This window comes from Rhododendron vialii, chromosome 3a (genome assembly GCF_030253575.1).
Source record: "Rhododendron vialii isolate Sample 1 chromosome 3a, ASM3025357v1".
In the NCBI taxonomy this organism is placed as follows: domain Eukaryota; kingdom Viridiplantae; phylum Streptophyta; class Magnoliopsida; order Ericales; family Ericaceae; genus Rhododendron; species Rhododendron vialii.
In genome coordinates, this window is record NC_080559.1 from 25473586 (window position 1) to 25486466 (window position 12881).

A 12881-nucleotide genomic window follows, 5' to 3' on the forward strand; every position below is an offset into this window, starting at 1 on the left:
CCAGCCTAATAACATTGGATACAAATAAAATAATCATCACAAGCTGAAAAACCACATTGAGTTGTGTGTCTTGCATGTGATCGATCATGCTTTCATCCATGACTACGAGTGCAGCTTTTGCTTTCTTCTTTTGCTTTCTCTTCACCATTCCAAATTTCCATGTTTGCTTCTGCAATGGCATCAGCAGCAGTTCCAATCACACTCATCATAATAATATCACTTGCTTCGAAAATGAGAGGGAAGCCCTGCTTAAATTCAAGCAAGATTTGATAGACCCAATGAAACGGTTGTCCTCTTGGGATATTGGGGAGGATTGCTGCAAGTGGACCGGAGTTGTCTGTGACAACTTCACTGGTCATGTCCGCGAGATCCTACTTGGGAATCCTTATGAGTATTCTTTTGAAAATGATCCTGACTATGCAGCTTATCAGATGTATCGATTAGGAGGAAAGCTAAATCCCTCTTTGCTCGATTTGAAGCACCTCCAATATCTGGACTTGAGCCTCAATTATTTTCATGGCGCTCACATCCCCAGCTTCATTGGCTCTATTGCAACTTTGAGATACCTCAACCTTTCTTGGGCTGGATTCAGCGGAACCATTCCACCTCAACTAGGAAACGTCACCACCATGTGTTACCTTGATCTTGGATCTAACTACGGACTACTTTGTGGAAATTTGCAATGGCTTTCGCGTCTTTTTTTGCTACAACACCTCGGCATGAGTCGTGTAAACCTCAGCAAAGCATTGGATTGGCTAGAGGTGACGAGCAACCTCCCTTCACTGGTAGAATTACACTTGTCTGATTGTGAACTCGAGTATGTCTCTCTTTCTTCAACTAACAAAATTAATTTTACATCACTTGACATCCTCGACCTTTCCTTTAATCACCATCTTGGACCATCTGTACCAGGTTGGATTCTCAATCTTAATCATTTAGTCTACCTAGATTTGAGTATGTGTCTGTTTTACGGTCCAATTCCTAGTCGTCTTCAAAACATGACTTCTCTCAGAGTTCTCGATTGGTCTTTGAATCATTTTAATTCTACCATACCAAATTGGTTGTATAGTTCAAGCCATCTTCAGTCACTCAGTCTTTGTGAGAATGATCTTTTGCATGGTGCGGTGTCAATTGCCATTGGAAACTTGACTTCCCTTGTTAGCCTTGACTTATCTTTAAATCAACTTCAAGGGAGTATACCAACATCACTCGGAAAACTTTGTAAGTTAAAGACAATTGATTTATCCGATAATGAGTTTTCCGGGGAGGTAACAAACATTTTTGTAGGTTTCTCTCCATGCAAGTCTAACGAGTTAGAGACCTTCTATTCGGGGGGGAATCATCTTCTTGGTCACTTGCCTTATGAGCTTGGTCAACTAACAAGTCTCACTGAATTTAATCTCAATGGCAACTCTTTTTCTGGTCCCATTCCAGCGTCGATAGGAAGTTTATCATCCTTGATATGGTTAGATCTTTCCTCTAATAAGTTTTCTGGTCCCATTCCAGCATCGATAGGAAGTTTATCATCCTTGATATGCTTAGATCTTTCCTCTAATAACACTACAAGAAAAATTGCATTGGGTGACGAATGAAAATCGTCGCAAATTGTATGTTTTTCGTCACAAATAATATAGGTGACGAAGAAAAAATTGTCGACTAAAGGTTGTCGATGATTCCTACCTGGTGACGAAATCTATTTTTCGTCATCTATAGTGCTTTTTGGTGACGAAAAATGTCGTCACGGAAAAATGACTTGGTGACGAAATTTTCTTTGTCACCTATTATGCTTTTTTGATGACAAGAAATTTCGTCACAAATTATTCCCTTTGGCTCCTCAAAGGTGACCCATCGGTGACGAAATTTTTCGTCGCGAAAGACATTCTTATATGTGAAAAAAATCTCACTTTTTTGCTCCTGCGGGGTTTTGAACCCGAGTCTCCTAAGTTTGCACGCAAGCTTTAACCAACTACACCACACAAACTTTTCAGCATATGTTTGAAATATCTAATATATAACACATACATTGAACATTAAAATATATTTTGAACGGCATTTTGAACTATTAAACATTAAAATTAGTAATTTTAATAAACATGAAAGTCGTAGCTCTTTATATTATTGTTCAAACCCAATTTAAATTATCTCAATCGGAGTTCTGAGCAAAGAGTTATGCCCGAAATATATTTGGTAACAAAGCGTAATTCATAAATTTCGTCACCAAAGGATAAATTTTTCGTCACTGAAAACGTAAAAAGAAGACGAAAATATTTTTCGTCGCCAAATTGGTTCATTTGGGGACAAAATATTTTTTCCGTCACCGAATAGTTTTCTTTGGCGACAAAAAATAATTTCGTCTCCTTTTTTACTCTTTTGGCGACGAAAATTTTATTTCGTCGCCAAATAGGAGCCTTTGGTGACAAAAATATCTTTTTCGTCGCTAAATAGTTATAATTGGTGACAAAATTGTAGGTGGATAAATTCAAGTAGTGCTCTGAACAGCACTGGAATGCCGCGGCTTCACGTGCCTCTTGAACGTAACCCTAATTAGTTAACGTAACCCTTGTCCTGCAAAACAGACAAGGAGTAAGTGCACCTTTGCCTCTCGTGGCAAAGGCCCTCCGATGCCTTTGTTAGTATTTCGTACTAGCGATCAAACCCTAATTATCAGTAGGAAAGCAATAAGAATGCAGTGTATTGCGTACCTTTTTACCTCTAGGTTTACCTCATATTTATAGATTTATGGATGCTTGCTGCCCAAGTATCCATATTGCCCTAGGTTTCCTACCTCGTATAGGAAAACTAGGATCTCTTGGATTCTCGTTCCCTTATCAGTTTATTTCCTTAATCCTTGTAGGACTCTTTCCATAACAAGCCGAACATCCCATTCTCATTGGGTATCTTTCTTAGATCCTATATTCTTGGGATCTCATCCCTTAACGGAATACCAGTGATTCTGGACCCTTCTAGAGTGTTCTCTCTAACAGGTCTTTTCTCTTTGTTCGGCCATCTCATGGCCGAACAGATGGCCTGGACCAGTTACTTCACATGTAACTGGTCCTTTAGAAATGATTTGGACCATCTCCTTTCTAAGGAGTTCTCCTCCTGTTCGGCTTTCTCTTGCCGAACAAATTTCCTGAACAGTGGCATCTCATGTCATTTTTCTTGTATTTGGTCCAATAACGTCTCGTGTTACTATACCGAGAATCGTACAATCTCTCTGGACCATTAACTTCTCATGTCACTGGTCCATAGCACGTTGACCTTTTCTTTGACCGTGCTCGGGCTCGTTTTGTACTTGTTCGGGAATACCTCCCTACAAAAATAATTTCGTCAAATAAGTTATCAAAACAGTGACGAAGTTATTTTTTTATCGCCAAATATACTCATTTAGCGACGAAATTAAATTTTATCGCCATTTTTTCGTCACTAAACATACTTTTTCTTGTAGTGTAAGTTCAATGGGACTCTTCCTGAAAGTCTTGGGCGTCTTGGAAAGTTAGAAAGCTTGTTCATAAACGATAATTCGTTGGAGGGTGTCGTCTCTGATGTTCACTTTGCCAATCTCACGAGATTGTGTTACCTAGAGGTTGGTGGAAACAATTTGACTTTGAATGCAAGTGAGAATTGGGGGTTCCCCCTTTCCAAGTTGAACATTTGATTTTGGATTCATGGAAGTTAGGGCCACAGTTTCCTCTTTGGCTTCCATCTCAGATGAAGTTGGTTGCGTTGAGCATAGCCAACACAAGAATTTCAGACTCCATTCCGACCTTGTTTTGGCCCATTCTTTTCAAATTATGTCACGCAAACCTCTCTCTTAACCAAATTTGTGGAGAGATTTCAAGGCTTCCTAATGTTGAGGCTCAGTATTGCACGATTGACTTAAGTTCCAACCTCTTCAATGGTTCGCTACCACTCATCCCCCCTAACTTGGATTGGCTAGATCTTTCTGCTTGACGGATTTCCTAGTCCTAAATTAATGGGTTGCCCCAAGCGTTGGGCTGAAACCGACGCAGCATAATATCCGGTAAAGCCGGAGTCGAATCCACAAAGACGATAATGTATGCTGACTAAAAATTCGGGTTGTTATAATTTAAACGGGCTCTTAGATAGCCACCCCTTGTACTTTGATGTTGAGATTAACTAAAACTAAGAAATAACTGTACTTTTCAAATAATTAAAAGAGGTACGGTCATAGGATTCATAGCTCTCGTAATCAGTCCGGATTTACCTGCTTCATTCAGTGTTCTTAAAAACATTTAATTTTTAATTGAAAAAGATACCCGCAAGATGCGAGACCCTATGGTCGCCGTTTACCCATGCGCAGCGGAGAATGAGTTTTGGACCCCCATTCCCCCGTTTACCTGGGCTCCGACAATGCCCGGGTTCGTCTGCGGGAAGTATTTTTTTCAATCTAAAATTATCTTTTTCATTGTTTGAAAATAAGAGCAGTGCCCGAACTGGCCACGGTGTGCTAATCAGCCTGCGACCCTACCTAAACAACTACTCACTAATCATTATGCATGAAAAAGAAAAAATCCTAATTTGATTCATGCTTCTAATACTGGAGAAAGAAATTGAATAAACGAGAGATAACAACTAATTGAAAATCAACAAACAACTTTAATTAAAAACAGAAATTAAAACTAGATTATCGGAGTGCGAGTAATTAAACAAGACTTTAAATAACTTGGTAGAAAGAAAAACTTGGAAGAAAATAAACAATATTCAAATCAAAGAATGGCAGCCCCGTTCGTCGTTTCTCTCTGTGGGAAGAAGTTGATCCCGATGTCGGCTGTTCCGCGTGATTCCAAGAAGATATCACGGCAGATCCTTTCTTCGTTTTGTCCGTCCGAATCGCCTGGCCTGTGCGCATGACCTCCTCCTTTTATAAGCTGCTGCTGCCGACTTTCACTTGTAAAAGCCCTCGTTGAGAAATCAGTCAATTGGGCCCAGCCTTGGTCAAAATATCTATTTAAACATTAGACCCACTAGGAAGACCAATTGCAAGTCCAATTAGTATAGCTTCAGGGCCCACCAATTTTATGTCTTGTATTATTCTGCTAACCCAATTTACTTCCATTACCACGTACACAGCAGCATAGTAGGAGGAGAAAAATTATAAGGCACAATCCAAGCTTCTTTTACTTCGATATCAGCAACTAAACAATGCACATTAAAATATTAAAAACCTCCAAATACCTACAACACAAAAATTAAGCATTAATCTCCAAGTAATATTATACAAATAGACTTAGCAATGATAAATTAGGGGGCGCTAATGTGAACATTTACGCGCCTATCACTTTCGAATAACTCTTTTTCAGGATCTATTTACCACATGTTATGTGATAAGGGAGAGGAACCTAACATTGGATTGTACTACCTCAATATGGGACATAATCGTTTGTCGGGAAAAATTCCCGACTGTTGGAAGCATTGGCAATCCCTTGTTATCATCAAATTAGAGAACAACAATCTGGAGGGTAGCATTCCAAGCTCCATCGGACTGTTACCTGGACTTAAATCATTGCACTTGCGGCACAACAACCTCACAGGAGAACTACCGCAGACACTGCGAAATTGCTCACTTTTGTTGGTCATGGACCTTGGTGAAAACAAGCTTACTGGAACCGTACCACCATGGATGGGCAATGCCTCATTAGAATTGATAGTTCTGGATCTGCGCTCCAATAACTTTTTGGGCAACCTTCCATATGAACTTTGTCGTTTAAGCTCTCTTCAAATCTTAGACGTTGCACATAATAATCTATTTGGTCCTCTACCTAGATGTTTTACCAATTTCAGCGTCATGGCAAAAATAAGAAACCAAAGTGACGTGAGTTACACGACTTCCCCAAAGTATGGGATTGTCTGGCCGGCTGGTATAGTGCAATTTCTAGATAATGCAATTTTGGTGACCAAAGGAAGATATGTTGAATATGGAACCACTCTTCGATTGGTGACAAGCATGGATCTTTCTGGAAATACTTTATATGGAGAGATTCCAGAGGAACTCACTAAACTTGTGGGGTTGTGGTCGTTAAATTTGTCTGACAATCATTTGACAGGAAGAATCCCAAGGAATATTGGTGATATGAGACAACTAGAATCCCTTGATTTCTCACTAAATCAACTTTCTGGGGAAATTCCTTCGAGCATGTCGAGTTTGACATTCTTGAGTCACTTGAACTTGTCCTATAACAATTTGACGGGGAGTATTCCATCAAGTACTTAACTTCAAAGCATGAATGAATCCAGTTTTTATGGCAACAATCTTTGTGGGCCTCCACTCACAAGCTGCAACCCAAACAAGACACTCCCTCCTAAAGTTGATCGACAAGGAAGTGAAGAAGAAGAAGAAGGAGAGGGATTTTCGAAAGCATTGTTCTTTGCAAGCATGGCACTTGGATTTGCAGTTGAGTTTTGGATTGTGTTGGGTCCTTTACTGTTCAAGAGGTCTGGGAGAATTACTTATTTCCGGGTGCTTGAAGATATTTGGCATAAACTTTGCGATTTCATTTTTGAATGTCGTCGCTATATATTTCGTAGATGAAAATATAGCACTTCTTTGTTCCTTTGTAAAAAAGCCAAAATAAAAAAAAGGGGCTCGACGTTTGGTCTGCTTTATAGTTTCAACAATAAGGGAATTATGTGGGGTTGTCCATCTAGAAGATAATAGTGGGTACCTTTGAGTGTTTTTTTATTCACTATGTAACCTATAATATATGATTGTGTAATATATCTTCTGTGGATGTAAGCAAAACGTTACTCTTTTGTATTTTGCGTCTAATATAGTGTGCTTCCATACATAATTGATTAGCTATTACAGTATTGTTTGTTTTGAAAGTTCAAAAGAAACTATTGTCACGAAGTAACTACATGAACAAAAGAACAACTTTATTGCTATTCGCTCAATATCTTTTTACTTAAAGAGTCGGATACAACTACAATTCTAATGAGTCCCAAGTGTTCACCAGTCAACGAATTCTAATGAGTCCCAAGTGTTCACCAGTCAACGACAGTGGTGAAAGGACCCCTCAATAGATATACTCCCTTCGTCCCTAAATAAGTGTTCGGCGCGCAAAACTAGATTTTCAAAAAGATGCATTTGTTTTGTTAAAAAAAATTAATTTTTTTTACAAATCAATAGATAACAATGAGTTTTATTAGATTGTGAAAAAAAATTAAATTTTTTAATAAAAAATATGCATGTTTTATAAAGCCTAATTTTGCACGTCAGACACTTATTTAGGGACGGAGGGAGTATTATTCTTGGGAATTTACATATTTCGTAGGCTTTATTGCCTATCTTACAGTTGATACCACTAAATTTGCAGGTAAAAATACATTTTCCTGCGTATCCTCTAAGCGCAGTGAATTCCTTCAAAGCTTCTACAACCACTCTTTTCAATAAATCACTAATATCACCCATTCCCCAAGCTATCGATATATGAGGGCGTGGATCCTGCGGCCAAGAACCAATGCAAAGCAAAAGTACCCCATCATGAAAACAAAAAGAACAATTAAATTTTTACTTGAATTAATAGAGCAAAATGAAAAGCCTTGTGAAAAACCGAGGGGCCCAGCGCGGGAATCAACGGCATCCGATGTGTGTAGGGTGCTTGATCTAGACACCCCATTTTTCGTGTATATTTCGGATCGACAGTCCGGTGGCCAGAGACGGCCGCGCGCGGCGGTCGGTACCGTTTCCCTACAAGTTTCATCGGTGCAAATAGGATTTCCGTATCAGACAAAGGATCTTGGCCATGGTTGCCAATGGTGGAGAGAGAGAGAGAGAGAGAGAGAGAGAGAGCCACAATTACTGCTAACAAGATTTTTTATTCCTATTCCAGAGGTTTGAACTTGAGTTGCCTTGCGTGATAGGTTTTAGTTACTGTTCACCCTCAAAAAACAAAAGGGCAAATTTTCGTAGTCATTCCTGTAGTTTTAGGGTTGTTTCACTTTCGTCTTTCTAGTTTCAAAGTGCTCCAATTTCGTCCCTATAGTTTGTTTTACATTCCAAATAGGTAAAATCGTTAACACCGTTAACGAAACTAACGGAAAAAAAAAAAAAGTGTTCCAATTTTCAATCCGTTTGAACCGGGGCGACACTACAAGAAAAATTCAATTGAGTGACGAATGAAAATCGTCACAAATTGCATGTTTTTCGTCACAAATAATATAGGTGACGAAAAAAATTTGTCGACTAAATGTTGTCGAGGATTCCTACCTGGTGACGAAATCTATTTTTCGTCACCTATAGTGCCTTTTGATGACGAAATATTTCGTCACCAAAAAGTGAATAATTGGTGACGAAATTTTTTTCCTCACTTATTGTGCTTTTTGACGATGAAAAAATTCGTCACCGATGGGTTACATTTGTGACGAAATTTTTTGTCACTAATATAAGAAATCGGTGACGAAATTTTTCGTTGCGAAAGATGTTTTCATATGGGAAAAGAAATCCATCTTTCTTGCTCCTGCTGGGTTTCGAACCCGAGTCCCTTGAGTTTTTCGCGCAAGCTCCAACCAACTGCACTACACACATTTTTCAGTAAATATTTGAAATATCTAATATATAACACATATGTTTAACATGAAAATATATTTCGAATGTAATTTTGGACCTTTAAACATTAAACTTAACAATTTTGATAAACATGAAAGTTGTAGGCAATTGAGTTATTGTTCAAACCCAATTTGAATTATCTCAATCGGAGATTTTAGTAAAGAGTTATGTCCAAAATACATTTAGTGACAAAGCGCAATTCATAACTTTCGTCACGAAAGGTACCCATTTGACAGCGAAATATATTTTTTGTCGCTGAAAGCGTTAAAATGGTGACGAAATTTTTTTTTGTCACCAAAGTTAAGCATTTGGTGACGAAAAAAATATTTCGTCACTAAATTGCTCACATTTGGCGACGAAATATATTTTTTGTCACCAAATGATTATCTTTGGCGACAAAAAATAATTTTGTCACCTTTTTTAAGTTTTCGGCGACGAAAAATGTATTTTATCGCCAAATGGGTACCTTTAGTGACGAAAATATTTTTTTCGTCGCTAAACAGGCATAATTGGTGACGAAATTATTTCGTCACGAAAGTTATCAAAATAGTGACGAATTTATTTTTTCGTCGCCAAATATACTGATTTAGTGACAAAATTAAATTTCGTCGCCACTTTTTCGTCACTAATTTTCATTTTTCTTGTAGTGCGAAGATCTTATTTTTTTGATCATTTTATCCTAAATTGTCGTAATGAATTTTTGGCTCTAAGGCCTTTCAACGAGCACCCGAATACTCCTTATTTAGTTTCAGGGCTCTCTTAGGATGCTCATTGAAAGGCCTTAGAGCCAAAAATCCATTATGATCATTTAAGATAAAATGATCAGAAAAATAAGATATTTGCACCGGTTCAAACAAATTGAAAATTTGAACACTTATTTTTTTTTTCCGTTAGTTACGTTAACGGTGTTAACGATTTTACCAATTTGGAACGTAAAACAAACTATAAGAACGAAATTGGAGCACTTTGAAACTAAAGGGCGTGTTTGATAGTAGACTTCGTTTTGGAGGGATTCGTAATGATATGAGATTAGGATTGGGATTGGTAGTGATGTGGGATTACTAAAGAGGAGATGAATCATTTATTCATGTTTGTTTTGCACGGGATTAGATTGTAGGATTGTTAATAACGTGTTTGTTTAGGCTAGGATAGGATAGGATTAAATTACTTGTTTCCAATTTTACCCTTACAATAAGAACGCCATTTTCTCTATTTTTTCCACTCATTTTTTTATCAAAGATACTACCTGCTATGCAAAAATTTCTGCACCCTTGGACCAGCTTTAATTTGTGCACCGTTAGATGGATTGCCCTAATTCTTTGTGCACCGTTGGATTACTTTCTAGCAAGTGGCAACCACACTGGATAATTAATCCTTCTTCGTTACATCGACAACCAACAACAGATCAGTGCAATCTCTCTCTTCTCTTACACACCGGATCAAAACAATCTCTCACTGCGGAGAAGTCCATCTATCTTTCTCTCTCTCTCTCAACGGATCTGACAACTTCAGGTCTCTCTCTCTCTCTCTCTCTCTCTCTCTCTCAACTGATCACTTTCACAGTGTCTCCACCGATTTCTCACTCCAGTGGCTAGACTTGTCAATCGCACCGGCGACGGCAACAGACAACTGTCTCCGGCGACTTTGGTTGTCACACGATCCAGCAACTAGAGTTCATAAATTTTCGATTAGGTAGGATTTCTTATTTTTAGGGTTTTTAAAATGGATCATTTTTCCCCATTGATTCTCCGATGGAGTTCATAAATGAACGAAATGGTGTATATGCAGTGGGGGTAATTGTGTCAATAGCTAAAAAGGGTGGTCTTCCACGTTCATGGGACAGGATTATTAGTAACGCCCCCCCCCCATGGGATGGCTAATCCGGTGAAATGGGGGGTTTCACAATCCCTTCGGATTAGCAATCCGGTCTACCAAAATCAAAACAAACAAGGTTTTAGAGTGCCCCTCCACCTTCGTAATCTCATCCCATCCTTGAATCCGGCTATCAAACACGCCCAAAGGGACAAAAGTGAGACAACCATAAAACTACAGGGATGACTACGAAAATTTGCCCAAAACAAAAACATCTTACCGAACACATTTTCTTAAGTTGTTTACAAAAACTCTTTCAACATTAATGGGGAAAAAACCTGTCACCAAACGGACCCTTAGTAATTGAATTGGAACATCATATTTGGACCTATATCTAACCTCCTCTGAAACTGAAGCTTTTGACGAAGCATTGCCACCACTGACTCGATTTGATGCACTCGAATTGGAACAGTTCTCCCCAAACTTATGTGGAATTCTCTCCCCAGGGGAACTTGTTCGAGCTTCAAATCATCTGGGCACAGCACTTCGAGTGGGATGTCTACGTCAATAGCATTTAAACCAGGCACAAGAGATGAGACCCTCTTCAGAAATTGGGTCAACTCCTTCTTTGGTGTTGGAGGTATCCGAACTATAATGAAAATATAATTTATGTTGATGCAGTATTCTAACTCAGAAACTCTAATAGAAAATCAGAACACTTCCAAACTCAAGCATCATCAAACCAGACAACACCAGTAACTCTTGTCATCCAATTCCCCTTTTGACCCAACCATTTGGTTTAATCCTTAACGGTGACTTAAGAAACACAATTGAACGAACAAATGCCTTAAGACCATCTTCATTCCTTACACTCTTTTTTTTCCGATAAAACTGGAGTATCAATTTAGTTAAAAGCTTCATTGGATATGAATCACTCCAATGGCCCATCATGATGTTTTCCCCAAACTTCCAACTTTTACAGGGAACCGATTTAACCCTTTTTTTATGAACAGATCAATTCTTCCAATCTATGTAGCACGGAGAAAGACACTAACACGCAGTGTTCTAAAATAAGGAATTAATCAGCTGGCGCCTGGCGAGACCTATCCGATTAAGTCCGACTAATGATTATTCGCCGATTATTAATTAATACGCAGCGATTAATCGCTCGACAATCATAAAAAATGGGACTTGTCAACCGACTTTTAGAACATTGCTAGTACGGGACACAAAAATTATTTTAAAAAATGGGGCACAGACATGGCAATGGAAACCCTTTTATAAAAACCATCCTGGCATGTCCCCATGTAGTACCCGGCATGTCCCACCATCGAAAACATTAAAATTTAAGGGATATGCCACGCGGTGTGTTCCATACGTGTCCCCGCGCGACCCTGAGTTGTTGCGCATCCTCAAAGTGTCCGACACGAAAACTGCAATCTCTAGCAATGTCAGTGCTTCATAGCTCCCAATCCTTGATCTGTTAAACATTTCATCCGATCTTGTTTTAGATGAAGCTTATCCACAAAATATTCATTCACCAAATGTGGTGAAGAACCTGCTTCTTGCTTGTTTTAAGTAAAAGTTAAGTTCTTCCTCAACTTGCTACCACTTTGGTGAAAAAGGATTGGAGCACATATTTCGCCATTTTCTCATCAAATAACTTTCATCGAACATTTTATCGTTTAATGAATGATTGGCGATGCCCAATTCTCAAAGTTATTCATAAGCAAAAGCCATCCAAAGACTATTCAGTCTGTTAACGTTGGACACACAGTAAAAAATTACAAACTGTGAATTCACTAGTCCCACGGATAGCCTGCCCTTCACCAGACTGGGGCGGGCATTAGTCAAGGTGTGCATAAGCTGGTTCGGACAACCCTTTACCGTCGAACCAAAAAAAATAATCAAAAGATACAACAGTTCTAAAAAATTCAATGCAAAAAGGGCTTTTGAGTTCAATCTTGAAGTACAGTCTACAAGTAGTAGACAGTAACAGTGAATTACCCGGGATGTAAACGTGCAAAGCATAGTTTCCTTCAACGTGAGGGAAGCTCCGGACTCGATTTTTCATAGAGAACACTGCTGCGTTTCCTGGAATACGTGTCTTCTTTTTTTTTCGTATCCTATACTGTATTCAAAGATAGGAGGCACGTAGTTGTCTCATGGAAAAGTCTAAATTTAAGTATTCATAGGATCACAGAATAGCTCAATATATGGCCGTTTCATCTGAAAGGAGCCTGATTCTTTACCTTTGCTTTCAGTCTCTTATTTATTTTCATAATTTACACGGTCTTGGGTGAAACTCAATTCCAAAAGCTAGTTATTTAAGTGAGGGGTGCCTCATGCTTATATACTTCAAATTACTTTGGTACCTAGTTGATATGGTACTTCGCTTCATACCCTCCCTCATGCGCAACATACTCACTCGGCAGCACTTGTTGCGTGCAGGCCACAGAAACACACCATACCCATCTCTAGTACTTAACTCTGATACCAT

General features: G+C 38.7%; 2 protein-coding genes across 2 annotated transcripts; one reads left to right on the forward strand and one right to left on the reverse strand.

The window, feature by feature from the left end:
- On the forward strand, positions 1–6235 carry LOC131321264 (receptor-like protein EIX1). Its single transcript, XM_058352266.1, has 3 exons — positions 1–1505; positions 3449–3617; positions 5325–6235. Exons 1-3 carry the CDS (start codon positions 87–89, stop codon positions 6233–6235), a joined length of 2499 nt encoding a protein of 832 aa, XP_058208249.1. The 5' UTR covers positions 1–86.
- Positions 6236–7279: 1044 nt separating this feature from the next.
- LOC131321265 (uncharacterized) lies at positions 7280–12881 on the reverse strand (the record flags this gene model as incomplete). Its single annotated transcript, XM_058352267.1, has 5 exons — positions 12810–12881; positions 12389–12512; positions 10741–11030; positions 10518–10615; positions 7280–7526 (listed from the first exon to the last, which is right to left on the reverse strand). Coding segments are annotated over exons 1-5 (831 nt in total), but the record flags the coding sequence as incomplete, so codon positions are not given.

Excerpts from the sequence above, each read along its gene's own strand:
- LOC131321264 (XM_058352266.1), top strand. The coding sequence starts at position 87 with ATGCTTTCATCCATGACTACGAGTGCAGCTTTTGCTTTCTTCTTTTGC. Across the intron at positions 1,506-3,448 it reads AGTTTTCTGGTCCCATTCCA|TGTAAGTTCAATGGGACTCT; the intron begins GCATCGATAGGA and ends TTTTTCTTGTAG. Across the intron at positions 3,618-5,324 it reads CAATTTGACTTTGAATGCAA|GATCTATTTACCACATGTTA; the intron begins GTGAGAATTGGG and ends ACTCTTTTTCAG.